General features: G+C 49.9%; 2 protein-coding genes across 2 annotated transcripts in view; one reads left to right on the forward strand and one right to left on the reverse strand.

Moving 5' to 3' along the window:
• P2RX4 (purinergic receptor P2X 4) overlaps window positions 1–3,171 on the forward strand; it is a 9,315-nt gene extending 6,144 nt beyond the window's left edge. The window contains exons 10-13 of the mRNA XM_008634155.2: window positions 1,352–1,445; window positions 1,530–1,595; window positions 1,686–1,781; window positions 2,489–3,171. Of these exons, the coding sequence (XP_008632377.1) occupies window positions 1,352–1,445; window positions 1,530–1,595; window positions 1,686–1,781; window positions 2,489–2,521 (289 nt within the window). The 3' untranslated portion in view covers window positions 2,522–3,171. The remainder of the gene's footprint in view (window positions 1–1,351; window positions 1,446–1,529; window positions 1,596–1,685; window positions 1,782–2,488) is intronic.
• Window positions 3,172–4,007: 836 nt separating this feature from the next.
• Window positions 4,008–16,741, reverse strand: CAMKK2 (calcium/calmodulin dependent protein kinase kinase 2). The gene is made up of 17 exons (XM_017734791.1): window positions 16,591–16,741; window positions 15,705–16,176; window positions 14,928–14,975; window positions 14,462–14,515; window positions 14,268–14,319; window positions 14,045–14,178; window positions 13,385–13,421; window positions 12,597–12,618; window positions 12,219–12,307; window positions 11,774–11,973; window positions 11,634–11,687; window positions 11,104–11,177; window positions 10,649–10,736; window positions 10,307–10,402; window positions 9,627–9,755; window positions 7,656–7,756; window positions 4,008–7,294 (listed from the first exon to the last, which is right to left on the reverse strand). The coding sequence occupies exons 2-17, from the start codon at window positions 16,002–16,004 to the stop codon at window positions 7,222–7,224; spliced, it is 1,551 nt and encodes a 516-aa protein (XP_017590280.1). The 5' UTR covers window positions 16,005–16,176; window positions 16,591–16,741; the 3' UTR covers window positions 4,008–7,221.
• Between the last annotated feature and the right edge of the window lie 3,847 nt (window positions 16,742–20,588).

Below are 20,588 nucleotides of genomic sequence, written 5' to 3' on the forward strand. Positions count from 1 at the left end.
GGGGCACCTGGTGTCCCTGCAGCTCCATCTGCCACTGGCAGTTGTGGTAGTTTTGGGCTTTCGATGGTGCTTGGAGAGCACCAAAAGAAAACCTGGAGAGCTTTTCTGATGCTGTAAGACAGAGCAGGTGGGATCCTCACTGTGCGCAAACCACAGCAGGGTGGGGAGGTCAGTGAAGCTCCACTGATTGCGTCAGAGTGCCTGAGTCATGTTTCCATCAGCTTTTGGGTGGCTGTTTGGGCAATGGGGTGGCAATGGGACAACTGACTGTTTCAATGGGACAATTGACTGTTTCAAGGTGTGCTGATAGGGCAGAATTTGAGGGGACTGAGGTGGAGTTGGGAGACCGAAGCATCTCCTGCATTCTGCTTGGGGGAAAAACTAACCTGTAAAAGTGGTTCTGTCAGTTTAAGACCATATCTGCACCAGGAGTGTCCTGGCATACACCACCACATACACATTCTGGCCAGTACAGCTAAGTCCAGCATTTCCAGTAAAACACCAGCACAGAGCCAGCAGATGGTTGCATCCAGACTCAGACTGTAATAATATGGATTTGCCACCTTGCCAAGGATTCCTGCTTGCGAGGAAACACGGCTCAGGGCTGTTTTGTTTTTAGAATCACAAAATCTTGCTTAGCACAGAGGATCTTTTGGTGAAACTTGGATGAATTTGGTGTGGAGCTGTGCAGAGCACTAATGTGTGTTTGGGAGGTGCCAGGCTTGCAGGCTTTGGGGTGTCAGGGTCGTCTGGAGGATATCACAGCTGGATCTGAAGTGCTCTTGCTTATTCCAGACCGTGGTACAGCCCCTTACCAATCCTTCCTCTTCTCTTCCACCCTCTTCTCTGCTTCCTCCTGGCTTAGTCAACCACGTGGTGGAGTAAGTCTGATCTCACTTATTTGTTCTCGTTCCTTTTCCCTGTTGATTGCCTGCGGGTGACCCAGTGCGGGACACGGAGCAGCCTTTGTGTGCCCGGCCGAGCCGCGCTGGTGCTCACGGCCCTGCCCTCTCGCGGCTGCCTGGTCCCCTGCAGCTGCCTGCCCACCTCTCTCACGTAGCTGAATTTCTTCCTCTTTGTCCTTCTGCTCCCCTGCTAAAGCTGTTTTCTCTCCTTCCTACGCTTTGCAAGTTTCCTGATTTTATGGTGCTCACTGTTGTCTTGAATTCACCTGGTTTGGGCTTTTTTCCTATATGAGCTTGCCTGCATGAAATCTCCATCACCTGGGGCTTGTGTCTGAAGTACCAATGTTCAGCCCATCCTCTTGGGATGGGGAACACACCTGGATGTTGCATGATCACATAAGCAACCTCAGAATTTCCAGCTAAGCTCTGACCTATCTTTTCTGCAGGTTTGCAAAATACTACAAGAATAGTGATGGCACTGAATCACGGACACTTGTCAAAGCTTATGGCATCCGCTTTGATATCATAGTGTTTGGAAAGGTAGGGTGACAGCTGCTGGAGGTCTTGTAGTGAGGGCTTTCAGAGATGCTGAAAAGCATACTCAGCCTTGTAACTGTCTTCTAGGCAGGAAAATTTGATGTAATTCCTACCATGATTAACATCGGCTCTGGCTTAGCACTGTTTGGTGTGGTAAGTGACACTGTCTGCACTTGGACTCGACTCTGGATTAGTGCCTCAGTTCTGAGGATCACTGTCTTAAACTCTTTCAATCTCCACTAGGCAACAGTGCTGTGTGACATTGTTGTTCTGTATTGCATGAAGAAGAGATACTACTATCGGGAGAAGAAATACAAATATGTGGAGGATCATGAACTGGTAAGCATCAACAAAGGCAGGGTAAAGGCAAAATTGCTTCCTCCTCTGACTCCACAGCGATTCTGAAACAGGATGTAGAAAGTCCATATCAAATGGGGATTTTGAACCACAGTTCTAAGGAAACTTTGTCTTCGTCAGAGAAGCTAATTTTTACCTCAAAGCTGTTGCAGGGAAGAGCACTAGAAACAAATATTGTCATGTTTCCTGGGCAACCACTCTTGGAGAGGAAAATATATGTTCAAGAACTTGTTGTGCACCTACTGCACCTCCTTTTTGGGTTGCAGTCGTTGGCATTTGCCTTCTAAGAGCTGTAGGGAACAGCTGTTCCCATCAAATCCTTCCTTCTTGGCTTTTGGGATTCCTGCAGCTGTGAAAAAACCCATTCAATGGGTTGGTATTTTCTGAGACCAGTGTGCTGACAGCCACAGTTACAGCTCCCTCCAGGGTCCAAATGATCTGTTTGGTCAGTAGGATTCAAATTTGGTTGCTTGACTAGTGCTGAGGGCAGAGCTCAGCCCTACAGCCCTGTGCTTGGTGGGAAGTGTGGCTGCAGAGGGCAGATTTCTCAGTCAAAACACCTTGTGCCACTGGAAAAGTAAAGTCTGAGTAAGAGGAAGTAGCTTGCCTGTGCAAAGGATTTTATGTGATTGGAAGCGGGAGTAAGAACTGAGTTTCTGGCAGAGAACTGTGAGCTCTGATCCTTGCAGGGAGTTGGTGAGACATACGGAACAAACTCCTGAGCTCCTGATGCTGCAGGACCAACTGCTGCTCTAAACCGCTGCTGGGAACGTTTCTTGACCATGCCATGAGACCACCCCCCTCTTTGCTGGAAGGAAGGGGGGAACGAAACTGAGAAAAGGACCATCTTCACTACTCTTTACTACCTGGGGGCCAGCCCCAGGGAGAGGAACTGGGTCTGCTCCTTGTCTGCTGTCTTTCCAGGTTAATTGCACTAAGCACAGAGGGAAAATTGTGCTTTATGCTAGACCTCTGCACTGGCCAAGCCTGGGACAGGGACAGCTCTGGCATCATCATTTTTCCAGTCCTCTATCCCTGAGCTCACTGGTAACAGAGGGCACAGGACAACAGGCACAGATTCTTCCTTAGAGTGAACATGGGCACTGCCAGGAGGTGCCTAACCTTGGGACAGCAGCTCCTTGCTGTTGTCATTTTTCTTTCCCTGAAGGATTGTGAAGCTTAGCTAAGCCTGTACCTACTATTTAATTGGGTCTCCAAATTCCAGTGGCCACAGACCAAGATAAAGCAGTGTCTGGCTCCATTGTGCTGTGATAAATGGCTTACTGGTTACAGAACTTTTTTTCTGTTTTGTCTAGTTTTTATGCTATTACTTTAAAATTTACTTGAATAAAATACAGCCTTCCTTCTTGAAGTTCTGCAACCTGGGTTTTGATTGTTCGTTTCTCCCCACACACCAAGTGTTAGTGGTGGGCTATCAAAGCCAGGGCTCTGTGGGCTTTGCCTCTTGATTCTTTCTGGAGAAGTGCTGCTGCAACTACAGCTGCTCTGCCTTGGTTCTCCTGACACCTTGTCCATGTCTGTTGCCTTAAACCCTCTCCAAGGGAGAAGACTTGTAAGTCAGAGGCCAAGGTCTTACGGTCTTTATCTGAATGCTGGTACCAACTGCTTGGAAGAACAGATCTGTTACTCCCTGGCACACCTCTCGTGCTTTTCACCATCACACCAACCCTGTGTCTGGGCTGCTGCATTTAATGGGTTTACACAATTTGATTGAAGTGGATTTGTTGGCTTTTATATTCACATGGCCTCGAGCAGCTCTAGTGATCACAGTGACTCACAAAGTCCAGGTCTTCCCTTTCTCTGAATCTTTTCTGGTGTTACAGAGCCCTGGGATCTATTCCATACCTCCAGCATCCTAGCTGCCTTTCTCCAGCAGCACAGTGGATAAACCACAGCATTATCAATTTGTTTTATTCTCTATGTGCCTGCTGCTGCTGAGCACTAAGTTATGTCCCAACTCAAAGAGTGCCCTTCCAAGAGTCAGTGCTCCAGTCTATGCATGTGATTGCTCAGTTTGGATTATACAGTGGCCTGAGCTGCTGTGGTCTCATCCTAGCCCAAGATCCCCAGTAATGGTATAGCACCAGACTTCACTAACACAGGAGAGTGCTTTCAGATTCCTCTTCCAACAACCAAACTCTTACAGCTTGATAAAGACCACTCAAACAGAATAATGGTTCCACTTGATCAGCTAACTCTGGGTTTGGTTGCATGTCATTTATTTCAACTTGTACAGTGAAGCTTGAATAGCTGTGTGGAAAAACACTTAGTTGTTGCTTTATTCTTTCTTCTTAGGTAATATAATTTAAAAGTGGTAAATACACAGTATTTAAACTTGATACACCTGATAAAGTTAAATGCATAATAAAGGGGTAGGAATGAAACACAAGCCTTGTCATTAAACAAACAGTATAAAAATCAGGAATAGTTCAGGACCTTAGAAAAGAAACAGATCGATTGCCTGATAGGTAAAAGGGAACCACCATGGAAAACTACTCAGACAAGAGGCCTGGTTTCCCCTTAGCACTTTCCTGTGTGCTTTCGGAGCCAAAAAGGCTTAGTACCCAGCAATAAGCCCACAGTCAGCACCGGGCTTGCTTGGAAGGAAGGGAGTTGGGGAAATCAAGCTATTGCCCAGTTCCAAGGCACAAGCAAAATGTTCACTTCACTATAAGGAGAAAGCCAGCGTTACTACTAAGGAACAGCAGCTGGGGAACTGAGCAGGTTTATATACACAGTACAGCTTCTCTAACAGGTCATGCATTTAGAGAGATCTCCCTCACATGGCCACGCTTTATGCTTTCAACAGAGCTGACCAACCAGGAAAATCCACATCGCGTTTCTTTCCGAAACGTGCATTTGGCTGCAGCCCTACCAGAGCCTGCACTGAGGGATACTCGGTTTGGAGAGCACCTTGGGGAAGTGCTGAGCTTTAGCATCCTTCAGAACCAAGCCCGTGCAGGCAATCAGACACTGATCTGTGGGAGTATCTGAGGCCCAGAGACTGACTGGGCAGCAGGGAGCTGGTACAGCTGTTGAGAAGCTGCGTTACACCTGGCAGACCTGTTTGGTCAATGTAAATTGTCTCACCTGACAAATCACAACCAGGGATGGGCAGCACAGAGATCTCTACAACACACCTCTAGCAAACACACCACACACATTACTATGCACTAGCTACAAAGAATCAGATCCCCTAGCTTTTTACATTTTTTTTTGGCAGATCAAGTCCATTTGCAGGGTTAGAGAACCAGGCTGCCCACTCACACACATTTCCACAATGAAAAGTCCTTTGTAGGAAAGAGGGAGCAGGCAGCTGTAGTCATGCTGGCCCCCAAGTTACCTGTTTGGTTTTCCCATAGCTGAAGCTGCAGGGCTTTGGCATAGCCTCGGACTAAAATGGGAGGAAAACAGTGCGTGTCTTATGGCTCCAGACTCCATAGTATTGCTCCTAAACCACCAACTGTCCTGTCCTCACTGGCTTTGGAGAGGCCAGCAGCACAATGTTTCCATAATAAATTGCAATTCAGGGGGAACATCGTTTGAAGTGATCAAAAGGCGTAAGGGACAGTTTGGGTAGGCATCTGCACCCTTGCTAATGCTGTCCTGGCTTTAACAAAAACCAGTCCTAACCAGGAATTACCAGGCCAGGTCTGACTGCAGCGGGGCCAAGGACCTCGGCACGCTGCTGCTTGTGCTGTCCAGGATAAAGGAAGACAAGGGAACGGTCACTTTCTAAAGGCAGGGCATCCATGGCCAGGGTTAATAGGCAGAGATCTTACCATTAATCCAAATACTTGGCAGTCTCCTAGTGCCTTCTTCCTGAGGGCAAAGAATTACACCTTATCAGTCCCTCACAAGCTTGGGAGACTCAAATCCTCCTTCTCTGTCAGGTACATCAAATGCCTCGTTCAAGGTCACACAACCACATCAGACTGAGAAGGGAAAACAACCAGACCTTTTCCCCCTAGTCCCACACTCCATCCACAAAACAACTGTACTTACCGTGACCCCTTTCCTTAGGCAAACCCTGGCTCCTCCTTCTCCAGCTTTGTTCAAGCACAGAGAACTTGGGAAAGTGAGTCTGGACACCAGAGTCTCTCCCACCACATGACAGATTATTATTTTGTACAAGCACCACAAATAATCAGAGTAATCTGACTGAAGGTGAAAGAGCTCTTCGTAAGAAACAATCCATGAACTAGATATACACTTAATTTACTAACAAGCCTCTGACCCACAGGCATTCACAAATTACTGGTAACAAACTTGCAAAAAATACATAGCATTGGCCCCAGAATCCAGATTAAGAGTTTGGAAAACAAACATTTCTTTGAAAATTACTAGCTAATCATTAAGATCTTAAATTCTAAGCAAGCCCTAAGTCTATACTTAAAAAACAGCATAAGTTGTATTATTTTTAATTGTAGTAAACCATGTAATGTACATGGAAGTGAAGGATTTTACCCTGAATTTTATATTTTATAATATATCTACCTAGATCAAGTAAAAGATTTAGAAACAAACTGTTAGTGCTTTTTCTGTTGTTTAAAACATTCAGCTAAACACCACCTTTCACTCCTAAGTCTGCAGCAAAAATAGTTCAAGCTGAACTTAAGCCCTTAAATACCTTTTCCTTTCATACACTGAATACCTAACTTACCAAGTCCTGGTCACACCAAGGCCTCTGGAAAGGTATTAATTACCTGAGGAGGTAATTAACCTCACTTTCTGAACGTCCTGAAGATGCCATTTCATACAACTTGGCTCACAAAGATAGGCATTCTTTAAAAAGCTGAAAAGGTGGGTTTTTGCTTTGTTCCCATGCAGTTAAAAAGGTGTCAATTAAAAACAAACCAGAACGACAAGAAATAGATGCAACAACATTCCTGGTAGGTCGTGAACTCTCAAAGTGCACACGTGTGGTTGGTTTTACTGCTGTGTATCCCACTTGGCAAAAGCTTCACCCTTCTCCGCGTGCCCACGGCTACGCGATGGGCATCGCGCCCCTGGGACGCCGGCGTCAGTCCCTGCAAATTATTTGGCATTAAAACCAGCTAAAAGCAGTTCCAAACACATTTTCCTTTGGCTGCTGTGGGTTTTGTTCTGCAAAGCCCTGTTGCTGCTCACCACGACCGCTCACCTCTTCGCTGTCCGCCAGCGCCTCTCCCACCAGAAGTCAGCAGTCCAAGTGATCAGAGATGTTCCATGTTTATGGCAAATAGTCGGATGTCTGATAACATGTGATAACATGCTGCTATGTGAGCTCTACATCCAGCATTGTACTGAGATAGCGCCATGTCATGCTGTGTTTGCTGTGGGCTCTGGTCACCTCGTCCCCAGCGCACACTTTGTGACGTGCCCTGGATTGAGTTGCTCAACAGAACCATAAAGTCTACGTTCACGAAAGAAGTTCCTCCTCTCCCACGTTGGGCAAGTCGTTGCATTTCAGGTTATCTTCACTGCTTCGTTTCCTGTTTTCAAAGGAAATAAACCAGCTGCTGAGTGACTCAGAAAAAGGCAAAGCAGGCCACAAGACACCAGTTTCTGCCCCTTCCCTGCCATGGGATCTTTGGGACACTGAGCATGTGTCACTTCTCCCCACATAACAGGCTGGAAGTGCTATAAAAAGATGTTTTTCATCCCATCAGAATAGCAGGCTATTCCATGACACAAAAATCCCATAAAGCAGTTACAGATCAGACAGAGGGTGTGTGAATGTCGCAATCATGGCCCCCATGAAAGTTTCAAAGCCCAGCTATTTAATTTCTCCTCCAGAACATTGGAAAAAGCTGCAAATGTCTTTTGGGGCTGAGGTGAGGTGATGACACTTACGGCAGCAGGTTCCCAGAGGAAGACAATGACCGCTCCTCCCTCTTGCTCCCCTCGAACGGGTTCCCAAAGGATCGCTTCCGGATCATCGTTTTAACCAAGATCTGCAAAACCAGAATGTAGTTCATCAGAGTTGCTTTTCCTCCATTCAAGAGCAACAGGAACATCCAACTTTCATGCCCAAGTAATTAAAAAAACTAGTGAAAGTAAGTCAAAGTTCTCTATTAAAAGAACAGAAATCAGAAGGAAGCATCTTTGCAAGTCTCCATCTGCTTAATACAGGGGCTGTATCCTCATCTGAAACTCTTGCAGGTGAGAGCCACACTAGGTGTAAGAGGCTGGAAAGGAGAGCAAAGCCAAGTCTGGGAGGTTTATTTCCTCCCCAGAATTAGGTTTTACTGATTACTGCATTCAGTATCTGCAAATTCCCAGTTCTCCATGATTACCTGGCAGAATAATTCACTGGAAAGGGAGAGGGTTAAGAACTGGCATGATTTTACCTTAATGTTCATCTGAAACCAAACTGAAAAGCTGGCCATTTGTCCAGCTTTGGCTGCAAAACACAAAGTTACCAATCAGAGACTGGTGGGAACAGAGATGTGCCAGGGTTCTTCCCTGGCATCCCCCAGCTTGTTTTGCTGGTGGGAGCAGACGACAAGGTGAGCAGCACTGGACTCTGTCTCGGCAGGTGCATCCCTGAGAGCCCTTAGCTTCATTTGATGTTGTTCTCATTCCTCTGTGCCTCATGCATCTGCTCACCAGCGCGCACAGAGAACCCTTCCATGTCCAAAGGGGAGGGTGTTTTATGCAAGAGTCAAAGCCACATGAGTGAATTTCATACTGGTGTGTCAACGCCTGCACTTGGCTGCACAACGATCAGGCACCAGAGGGTAATTCTGAAGATCAAATGCGAATGTGAAAATACCACATCTGCCAGTGTGTTATTTAAGAGTCAAAGAGGTGCAGTAAAATCTCATTTGCCTTGAGCTGTGCTGAACACACCTGGATTTCAACAGGGCTGGGAGCACTGAGCCCACTGATCAAGTCCCCTCCGAACAGGAAAAAGGGGATAAACCCCTCATCAATGGTGATCTCTTTAGAGCAACATCTGCTTTTTCAGCCTGAGCAGCACAAGGTACATTTGCATATTCAAATGTCTGTGGTCAGTGAGATTTCTGCAGCACACCCCAAAGGGAGAGAGCTCCAGAAACAAGGCCAGATGTGGGCACAGCTATGAGATGGAAAAGGGGCTTCAAAGGGAAAACTGTTCTTCAAAAACATCACAGCCTGGGTGCCTGCAGGCAGATAACACCATGCCAGGGAACTGTGAATGGCAAGGGCTGGCGGCACCCAAAGAAATCATTAGGTTCAAAACCACAAAGGATTTTTCACCTTCCACACAGAACAGAGTTACAATGTGGTTCTCACCACCACAGTGGGTTGCAGAGAGTAAAAATATGAGCTTGAAAAGAGATGAGATGAAGTCACCAAGAATAGCTTCAGGCGGGGGCTGATGCATGTCGTGGCCCAGATAAAATCTCCATCCTAAGAAGCTCCCACAGCCCCTATGGCTGGACAGGCAGAACAGGGCAGGAGCTCCTTGTGCCTGGCCAAAACACCTGCTCCCAGCCATGGGCAGGTTCTGGACCAGATGCTCTTTTGCCCTGAGTAAATACAGTGATATTTGGGCAGCCAGCTCAAGTGTGAAGACCAGCAACCCACTGACAGTTACCTTTGGAACTGCTCTAAAATATTCCCTTGCACTGTGGGATACAGCCACACCCAGTGAGCTGCTGAGACCCTGAGACACTGAAGTGTCTTACAGCACTTGTTTCCAAGAGAGGGAAGGTCTTTGCTCTAATCCTGTCCAATGCTTCTGTCCTTCAGCAGCAAACTCCAGCTGCTCAGGGCCACCCCAGCAGGCAGCGTGGACCCTGCTGTACATCCACAGACCATCAACTCCTTTGTACTCACCACGGTGGCCAGGCTGGGAATGTGCTTCACTGAATTCTCCACCTCCTCCTCCGTCACCTCGACGAGGGTGCAGTTCTCATCCTCCGTGGGCAGCAGCTCCGCTCCGTTCTTGGTGACCCAAGGGTGCAACTTCAATTAATAATACAGCCTGTCAGGAACGATTTCCTCTTTTTCATAACTCAAACAACACAAGCCTGGCAAACGCATCTCCTTGTCCAAGCTATGGCCCCTACGTGCTCCTTGAAACGCCAGGGAGCAGGGCAGGGATGTGCCATCTCACTGGTGAGCCAGCTCACCCCGGTGCTCCCAGCAACTGCACAGTCCAGAGCAGAAAATGCCGTGGTGTGGCTCATTCAGAGCCAGCACTAGCCCCACCTACACAACCAAGCCATAACCTTGGTGACCTACAGCACTGGGATCTCTGGGCTTTAGGGAAGGAGACCTATCTTCACTCTCATCTTATGGATGAGGCAGCATCAAGAGGCAGGAGAGATTTATTCCAGTCCATACGTATGAGCAGCAGTAATGGGGAGACCCACCGAGCCCTCATCCTGAACCTGGTTTAATCCATGGCTGAAGGCAGAACCCCTGTTTCTCCTTGCCCACACACTGGTAACTTGGTCAGCTGCAGGAGGAGCACAAAATGGTTCCGCAATTCCCCCGCAATCCTTTCCCCCTACCTTGGTCTCCATTCTCTCAGCTTCTCGCCCCTTCCAGGCTCCCGCAGGGGCGAAGGACCAGAAATCTCCTGCGAAATGCTGTTGCACAGTACTTTCCTGGTAGCAGAGGAAATACTGTACTCAGGGGATTTCCTTTTGCCTGTGACTTCTATAGGCACCAAAGGTCCCAAAGCTGAGCAGGTCCCAGAGCAGGGGAAGGAGCTGGGACTTACCTGCCCAGGGGCCCTGGGCACAGGGGGAGGACCTAGCCTGGCGCGATCAAACTGACTCCCAAAAAAAGCCAAGCAAGGAGAACCCAACAGAAGTGAAGCCACAGCCAGCACCAGGAAGCTGGGTCAGTACCTTGATTTCTGGGACCGAAATCCTAGATTCAGGATTTTTATCCAACATCCGTGTGATCAAATCCTTCAAGAAGTCTGTAACTTCTGGCCTGTGGAAGGAAGAAGGGAGAGATGAGATGGGGAAAGGGATGAATGCTGTCTCTGTTGGTCACCTCAGCGCCAGCCACTGTGAGCCTTCCCAGGCAGAGGGGCTGGACCCCAGCCCCAGCAAGGATGCAACTTCGGGTCCTCATACACCCCCTCCTCTCCAAACCCCCCGAAAAAGCAAAATAACCCCTTATGAGGCAATGTGAAGTGTGATCCCACAGGGCAGAGCAGGGAGAGGCCAACTCAAAGCCTGGGTTTTGCAAAACCACAGAAGAGCAGGGCCAGCCCTACCCAGGGAGTGCTTGAGAAGCAACTGCAATGAGCTGTAAAATAAGGATTGATGGGTTGTTTTTGTTTTTGAGTACTTACTGGTCTGGGAACTCCAACGTTTGGGTCTTGATTTTATTGTGTAAACTCAAGATCCTTTCATCCATAAAAGGGCACTACCATGAAGAAAAAAAGCAATGAAGAAAGCAACAATCTCCATTAAGAGGCAGCAGTGGGGCAGCCAGAGGAACATCAGGATCTCATAGGGTATGAACGATAGCAAAGATCCAGTTACAGGGAAATTCCAGAAGATTTCCTATTACACCAATGTCTACTTATAGACACAATGAAAAAAACATTTAACCAAAAATTACCAATTGCTGTAAGAGCTCCCTTCCTAAAAAATCTGCCAAGGCACAGAATTTTTTCCACTGGGGAAGAAGAAAAACACAACCCTTTTGGCTGCACCCATTCAAGGGACAGGCAAAGGTTTCCCATTTCCATCCACACATCCTCATCTCCACTCAGCTCGAACAGGGACACAAGGTGCCAGTGCCACTGCTTACCTGTAACATGGGAGGCACAAACCAACCCCCCCAAACACCAACAGCACTGAAAAACCATCTCATTACCTGCCCAAACACGAAGCAGTACAGGGTGATCCCCATGGCCCAGACATCCAAAGCCTGCAGAATGAAGAAAGCATAGTTAAATCTACAACAGACAATGTGTGCAAGGTTAGTCCAAGACCCTTCAAACTGCTATTAAATACCTTTCCAGAGAAGATTTTCCTGGTTTCTGAGAGTGTCTCTGGGGCCATGAAGGCAGGAGTGCCCACTGTGTTGGTTAAGAGGGCATCAGCTCCCTTGAACTCGTTGCTCACTCCGAAGTCGGCGATCTTGATGTGCCCGTCTTCCCCCACGAGGAGGTTGGAAGGTTTAATATCCCGATGGATTATCTTCTGATAGTGCACTGCAGCCAGAGGGACAACGAGTGGTGCAGCAGCACTGGTCTGCTGCTCTGCAGCAAAGGAGCCACAAGGGCTCCATGTGGCCTAAGCCCTTCTGCTAATGCCACAACCAGCCCCAGCTTTAAAAGCCCCTGTGCAGCATAAGCCACCAGAAACAGCACTGCACATCAGCAGAAAGGCCAGCTCCAGGTGTTTAGAAAAAAAACCCAAAAATAAGAAATCCCATCATTTTTGCAGAGACACTCACAGTATTCAATGCCCTTGATCAGATCCTGGAAATAGAACCGAGCCTGGTCCTCGCTGAGAGGTTTCAAGGTTGGGATTTCCATCACAGGGCTGCAAAGGCAACAGAGAACAGAGTTCATTCCCTACCTGGATGTGCTGAAACAGGGCCCGAAGGCTTTGTCACCAGCTGGTGACAGCACACAACCCCAAACACAGGCACCTGCAGGGTGTACTCAGCTGTAACCGGGCTGGGGAGACGCTACTCAGACCTCAAGCCCCACCATGAACCTCCCCATCACCTCTGTACCCCATTCCCACCTTGGGTGGCCAAGCTCTGCCACCCACAAACCCATCTCATGTTCAAGTGTTAGTAGGATTTAATCTGGAATTCAGTACTCACCCCTGCTTCACCAGTTCAAACACTGCAACACAAAAGAGAAGGTGATTACGGATCGCTTACAGGGTATGGCTCCTGCAAGCAGTCTCAGCACAAAAGCAATTATTTTAATGACAAAAATTCTAAAAATAATATGTTATTTTTAAAAAGGAGATGCCGTCTTATGCAAGGCATGTGGCATTTGGGTTGCTCCCATTTTCACTTAAGGGGATGCTGCCAACTATCTTCTCAGTGCTGCAGCTTCAGCATCATGAAGTGCCCTCCACGGCACATAAAAACCCTCAGTTTGCCACCAAAAAAGCAGAGCCCACACCCGGAGCAAACCTCTGCACTTGGCCTCACACACTCCTCCACTAGTACAGGCTGAACATAAATGATGGAAAAGAAATGCCTTCTCCAAGAGTTTTGTATTTACATCAAGCAAACAACTGCAGTCTGCCAGGCAGGTTGGAATGTGGCTCATTTGTACCTTGGATCATTAACTCGTGCCTTTTTCCCTGAAGTCAAAGAAATAAAAACTATTTTCTATCAGCCCGGCTTCAAAGCTGAGAACATCAGTGCTGGTGCTCTCATGGCAAAACATGCCCTGGCACCGAATTAATGCCAATAAAGTGCTATAAAGCACTCTTGTCTCTGTTCCCTACCCAAACCTCATCCTATTTGCTACTCCAGCACATCCAGGCTATACCCAAAGTGAAGAAGAGACCCAGCCCCGCACACAAAACTGCTCTAAAACACAGTGGGAACCTTTTGCCCCATCCCTCTGACACCCCAGGGCAGTGGGCAGTTACCCATGTACAGGTGATCCTCACTGGGGTCATCCAGGACCTGCCAAAGGAAGCAAAAAGGCAATTAAACAGTGCCAAGAAAGCCTTGCAAATTAAAAATTGTGATATTTTATTTAGCAGCCATCTCAGTTCTGCACCATCTGCACCATCAGCACAGTCTGCTCATCTCTGAGCTTCTACCCACAAGAGTAGGGAAAAAAAGAGGACAGAGATGTAGCTGTACTTCAAGGAAGCAAATATTTAAAACACACAGGAAGCATCATCTGACTCATGAGCCAAATAAACTCCAGCCTGCTCATCCTTAATTCTTGATTTTTGGACTGTTTCATACAGGCAGTGGGTGGAGGGCAAGGCAGCTGCACAGCTGAACCTGCACAGAAACACCAGTTCATCCCCAAAACCTGTCTCAGCACTTGCTTCCTCCACAGAAGCAATATTTTTCTGCATTTCCATTTCTGGGCAGGAAAGAAAAAATCTTTTGGGAGGTGAGGAGGTGTTTCCTTCTAAACCAAGGAAAACACAATTCTCCCTAAGGCAGGACCTTAGGCCCTTGCTCCCTTCTGGGGTCACTCCCCTTCACCCAAGACAAGGTGTAGCCCATCCCTGCAGCATCCAGGTTCCATCACGCTCAAGGATGAGTTTTGGAAGGAAGCCAGCGCTTACCTCCACCAGCTTCACCACGTTGGGGTGGTCCAGCTTCTTCAGGATGGCAATCTCCTGGTAGACCTGTTCGATGGGCCCTCTGGGCTGCAGGCAGCCCTCAGAAGCAGCTTTGGCCCCGCGGGGCGGCGGGCGGCCTGTGGGAAAGGCAAAGATGTGTCCAGTCAGGAACAATCCCCCAGGATCCCCAAAACATCCCCCAACCAAAAGGTTTTGTGCCACTTACGGGGGAAGCCCGCCTGTCTCATCAGCTTCTTTTTTGAGAGAACCTTCATTGCCTGCAAGAGGGGAACAAATGTGGAATTTGGGGCTAGTCAAGGATAAAATGTGGCTGGTGGGATGGGGCAGGGAGTCAGCAGAGGGGATCCATCCCCCTCCCACCTTGCCCTGCTGCGGGCTCTAGGGCCTTGAGCTACTCACATAGTAGGTGTTATCATCCTCGTTGTAGGCCAGCTTTACCACCCCGTAGGAGCCCTGGAGAGGGGGCACAGCCATGGGGCAGCAGTTAGGGACAATCCAAAAAACCCACATCACCAAACCTGGCTCTGGGCTCCTCCGCAAACCCACCCCACAGGGATCACAGAGCTGGTGGGCGATGCTGGGAGGAACAGGGGGGTGTACAGTCTGACATCACACTGACAGCAAAGAAAAGCTTCAAATGCCCCACTGCGTGGGAGGGAGAGCGAAGGGGGAAAATTAATAATAATTTTTTAAATATACAATTCAATTGGCACCACTCAGAACCGAACAGGAAGCAACAAAGAACTGCCATGGCAAGTGGATGGACTGCTCCCATTCTGAAGCATTCCCATGACTGGAAAGTGAAAGCGAGCCCGACACTCTCCCACCCCAAAACCCCTCATCCCACCCCAAACCCAATATTCACCTTCCCAATCTCATCTTTCAGCTTGTACTGGTTGAGCTGCACACAGTCCTGTGGGGAGAGAGCGGGGAAGTTTGGCATGAGCCACAAAACCGCTCGCGTTCGCTCTTCTTTTAAATCTCCAGCAAAACTTTCTCTGCAAACTCACGCCCCGTCCTGCTCTACCCAAGCACCCGTGTGGAGCTGGGCAGCTTTGATTCATGAGCCACAAAAGCCACCCACTAAGCCACACGTTGGTGTGTTTATAGATGGCTAATTGCAAACATTAACGGCCGGGCAGGCGATCCTGTCCTGCCCACTCATGTGGAACAAGAGCAACGGACCGGGAGAGCCCTGAGGGGTTTAATGCTGGCAACCTGGTGCCAAGTAATTTTATTTCTTCTGGGCAAAGCAGCCTCTTGCTGCCTGTTTTCTGTCAGGCTCGGGGCAGGCAGGGCTGTTTTCTCTTTAGGTCTCAGTGAACTTCTCTGTTTCTTATTTTTAAGGAATAAAGAAACTTGTGGTACACTCCTGGCTTCCACCAAACAGCTGTGAGAGTTGGTGGCATCAGCAAAAGGCACAAAAACTGGTGAGTTGGGATCTCGCCTCCCTGAGGGCTGTCCCCATGGCCCAGCATGTCCCACTGCCCTCTGCCACACACATGCAAACATGCCGTAGGGGTTTATCCCAAAAAAAACAAGTGAGAAGAAATGCCACGGTGGGGAAATCCAGGCAGATGGGGGCAGGAGAACTGTGGGAGCAGCATTCACCCTTCTCACCTGTAATGTTCATCCCCCTCACCTGCAATCCCGTGATGGACACACGGTTGGACTCCACCGTCGGCCGCCGTGGCAGCCGTGGGGAGGAGTGTGGGGACGTCACCGGGGAGTAAGGGAGGGAGGGGTAGATGAAGCGTTCGCTGGCGCCGTTGCCATTCCCAGGTGAGCGGGCAGGCTGCGGCCGCTCCTGCAGGGACAGCTTGCGGCCGGAGAGGTGCAGCTTCCGGCCATCCCCAAAGCCCTCACTGCTGGGCACGTCCATCTCCTCCTCGCTTGCGCTCCCCGTGGCGTCGTGCTCGGTCACCACGATGAGCGAGGCCATGCTGGTGTGGCCGGGGCTCAGCGCCGGGGGGTCCCGCAGCGCCGCGGGAGCTTGGCGGCCGCAGCTTCCAGTGCAGCAGAGGGGCCGTGGGGCAGGCAAGCTGCCGGGGACATGTGGCAGTGTGGAGAGACTGATGGCCTCATCCTGGCCATGCTGTGGCGGGGAGATGTGCCTGCAAACACAGGGTGGGTCAGCCAGGCTCTCCGGAAAGCAGGATTTCCTGCTCGTCATTGTGCTACAGATTGATTTATTCATTCCATAGGGAATGGCAAAGCCAAGGGCAGTGGTGCAGGATGGCACCAGGATGCACAATCACCCTGCCATGGGACAGACCCCAGGCCGGAGCCAGCCTCAACCCCAGGGCTGTCACTACTGTTCCTCCCATGCCCTTTATCTAAACACCTCCAGGGAACAACAACTCCATCATCTCCACTACGGAAATACTCCAAAGGGGTTAAAGGGCAGGATCCAGAATTGCACTATACCGGCATAAATACCACTGAGTTCCCTACTTTACTGCTCAAAGTGAGCACATCTTTGCCAACCCCCCCCTCAGACAAAGCAGTTCAGGGGCACAGGGACTCACCAAGCGTGGGGTGTAGGACCAGCCCCCTGGCTCACTGCTTCCTCCCACAGCCTATCATTGCCAGCGATTTCTCTTCCTCGCCCTGTGGCCTTCTGTGCAAAACTCAGGTCCCCAAACCTTGAGGTAGAGAAAACTGTTAGCAACAAAGAATTAAAAAAAAAAAAAATCAAATAATTAAGTGATAATTAAAAAAGAGGAGAAAATTATGTTGATTCACACGTGCCAGGCACCCCACAGCACCTGGGGCTGTTCAGTGGTTGGTTGGCTCTAAACCATCCCTCTTCCCTGCCCCAACACTGGTGCTGTTTTTAATTTCTAGGTTAACAAGTTGCCACAGAAGGAAGCGAAAAAAATATCCTGAAACAACCAGCCCAGAAGCAGGAACAGGGTTTGAGGCGTTTTTCTGCCTGGTTCCCACACCTCGACGAGGCGGCCAGTTAAAATTAGCTCCACTCATCTCCATTGAAGTTTCCGTGCTGCACCCGCAGCACAACCACTCTGAATCAGCCCAGCAGAAATTATGGGTCAAGTACAGAAATCAAATCATCTCCCCCTCCTCGAGGCTTCACAATGGCCTAATTGCTGTTTTCAACACTGATCTATAAACCGGAGCTTTTGTGCCCAAGTGGGACTGGCCTGGAGCTGAAGCCAACGCGGCACCGCTCGCTGCTCCGAGGCACGGAGAAGCACAGGGATGGGGAGGCTATAAATAAGCCAACGAACAGCAACAAGGGCAAACTATTCCAGAAACGCCAGGTTTCGTGGGGCTAAATCCGCTCCTGGATGGGGCTCTGCTGGATGAGAGAGCTGGGAGCCACCAGCCAAGCCAAATTCTCCCCGCAGTGCTGCTGGCAGCCCATGGCAGCGTGTTTTAATGCACTCCCAAATGGATTAAAACAAACAGGCAGCCCCCCCCCTTCATCCTGAATTCACAGGGATGCATCTCAAGGCCATTTGCCTGGCTTGCTTTGGGCACCCCTCCAGTGGGCACATATAAATAGCTGCCCTGAAGCCGGAGCTGATCCAGAATGCTGTGCCCTCTACCCTCACCGTGCTCTGTGGCCGCACCAAAAAAGGCAGCTCATCAGGGCAGCCTTGGGATGAAACCACCCCAGGAACATCACTGGTAGCAACATCGGTCCCCAGCGGTGCCACAGCACGGCTGGGCATCCCATCCTGCCCCCAGAGAATTGCCTGCATCCCGATTTCCAAGCGTTCCTGATAAACTTTGCCAGGCTTGAGCAAAATAGAGTTATGAAGTCTCAGTCACACTTGAGAGCTGAGCGTGTCCTGGCCGGCGGGAGTTAATTGGCTTGACCAGGATAAACATATCAAGTCTGATTAATTCAAGCAGGCTTCCCCAGGCTCTGTGAACTAAAAGTCATCCAAGCCCCATCCTAACATCAGCTGGAGTGGGAAATCAGATGGGTTTTCCCTCTGAGTGTGTGCAAAGGGTTGGAGGATGGGGGTTTTCAGAAATTGCCCTCTGAGATGACACCTCCCCTGAGAGAAACCCAAAAGTGGGGTCACACTGTTGAACACAGCCCTGTTATCCTTAATAAGCACATGAGGAGGCTGAGGAGGAGGAGGTGAACAGCTGTATTCCCAGCCAGAGAGAAAAGTAAATAGCTGAAATGAGGGCAATAATCCCAAAGAGAGAAAATACAGCCTGGGGGCTTTGGCTACACCAACCCATCCAGGCCCTTGCCTGGGGAAAAGCAGCCCATTCTGGTATGAACTCCAGCAGATCCTTATGTAAAAGGGAGCAGCACATGCCCACAAAATCCTCAGGAAATATAACAGCCTGGTGTATAGGAATGATTTATCGGCACAGCTTTTGGCTGCAATCCATATATAACCCATAGCGGCTGCAGCAGGATTATCGAAGCAATCAGTCTCGCATCTAATTCAGCAAGGAGAGGGATATTAAAATGAAAAGAGGTCTGCGAAACCCTGGCAGCAGCTCTCCCTCTCGCTCAGAGTCCACGTGGCTCGAGCGGAAGCGAATGGGAGTGAAATCAGCCCCCGTGAGGGTGAGGGATTTTCACAGCCCCCTCGGGCCGCCCCAGCTCTGCTGAGAGCGTGTGGGCCCTGCCTGGGCCCTGCTGGATGTGGCCACCTCCAGAGGGGAACATGCCGACCGATTCTGGGCGAGTGCAGAGGGTGACACCTCGCAGGCAGCACTGACTGCTCGGATTTAAATCAGAGCCTACGGATGCCTCAGCCTGCCCTTCCCTCCCCAGAGCTGTTTCTCTCCCCAGATGCGGGGGCCGCACACTCGCCTTCCCCACGCGTGCTTCCCTGTGGCAAGGCAGCCACAGTGTCAGGATCAGACCCTCCTAAGGGGGTAAGACTTGGTGGCAGCTCGGCAGTGACCCCTGCATCCATCCTTCCATGGGGGTCAGCTCACAAACGCCAACTTAAGCTGTTTATTGAACTCAAAACACCAAAACCAGGGCTGATTTTACTCGCAGAGATTCTCCCCTGCTATTGCTGAAGGTTGGTTAAAAGCCAAGCAGGGCCAGCCTGGGGCAGTTATTGGTCTCCCTGGGCAGAGTCCAGTGGCTATTTTGCTTTCCCCGGTCAGGGTCAGCGGTGGAAGTGCCTGTGCCAAGAGTGGTGTCATCTGCAGCAACGGGGGCATCGATCACAGTTTCCCTTCCTACGGGTGAGCACAGACCTTGCCAGAAATATATTAGTCACTGTAGTATACAAAGACCATATGCATCCCCCACCTGACTTTAATGGGAAAAAATCTCTCGGCAGTTTCTCTAGAAGTCAAGAGGACACCCAAATTTATGAGATACTGGAAACAGGCACCCATGCCTCATCTAGGACAGGTCGCTGTGCCCAAGCAGCAAAGCTTGTCATCGCCCCAGGGTGAATGGAAGAGCCTCCTGCGCTGCCTGGCCCAGCCAGCACAGGGTAAAAAGAACTGGGGAAAAATGCAAAGCCAAACTGGTAGCATTGTAGTGTCACAACACCCAGCAGCAGGTTTCAACAGGAGTCACAAAAACGTCTTTACCGAGGTTTTTTTATAATTTTGAGGATACTCCCTAATACTGCTGAAACAATATATAATGAGCATCCCAAAAGAGCATAAGCTCCAGAGATGGTGCTGAGCACGGGCCAGGATGAGCTCAGGGCATCCCCATCACCTTGCTCAGCACTGCCAAGCGACTCCCAGTTTTCCTGGAAACATCAGCTCCAGCCCATGATGCCCACAAGAGAGGAAATGAGAGCACTTCTGCACTTTAAAAGACATTAGGGCTGAGTTGAAAGCAAAGGCTCCTCCAAATTACCTCCCCAAAGTGGTAACAGCCTTCCCCAGAACAGCACTGGTCCATCAGACACCCCTCACAGCACACTCAGGTATGGGCTTTTGGGGTCTGTTGGCTGTTTTTCCCAAGAGAAAGTGCTCATGGAGAGGGGCCAGGAGACGGATGGGGCTCGTTCTCCCAGGAGAGGGGCTGTCTCTCTGGTTGTGGTCTCTCCGGTGCCCACAGCCACCACACATCCTCTCCCCAGTGTGGTCCCCCTGGCCCTGAGGACAACCAGGTCCTGTTCCCAGGGGTGGTTTCTGCCCCTGCAGCATTGCAGTCAGCCCACAGCTCCATCACACTAGCTTCCCGTGGTCATCTCACTTCTGCTCTTGGTCTTGAATGTTACCTTCATGCTCCTGACGCTCTGTGCCGTGCACGTGGCTGCAGGGCTGCATCCCACTTCCTAACCACGCTCCGTCACTCGCAGCAACCCAACCTGTGGCTTCTAATGAGACCTGTCCCCTGTACACAGCCGCTCCATCAACTCCACCCCCTTCACCTTTTCCTGGACTCTCACTTGCCTCTTCACCTTAAAAATCCCCTCTTTTCCCAACCCCATGGCCTGTCTTTCCCTGGCACCCCTGATCTCGCCCCTCCATCCCCGGGCAGGAGCCCCGTGGGGTCTGTGGGGCACGCGGTGTGGCCACCCGGTCCCATGGCGCGCCCGGGATGCCG

The sequence above is a fragment of the Corvus brachyrhynchos genome, unplaced genomic scaffold, assembly GCF_000691975.1.
Source record: "Corvus brachyrhynchos isolate BGI_N302 unplaced genomic scaffold, ASM69197v1 scaffold114, whole genome shotgun sequence".
Lineage (NCBI taxonomy): Eukaryota > Metazoa > Chordata > Aves > Passeriformes > Corvidae > Corvus > Corvus brachyrhynchos.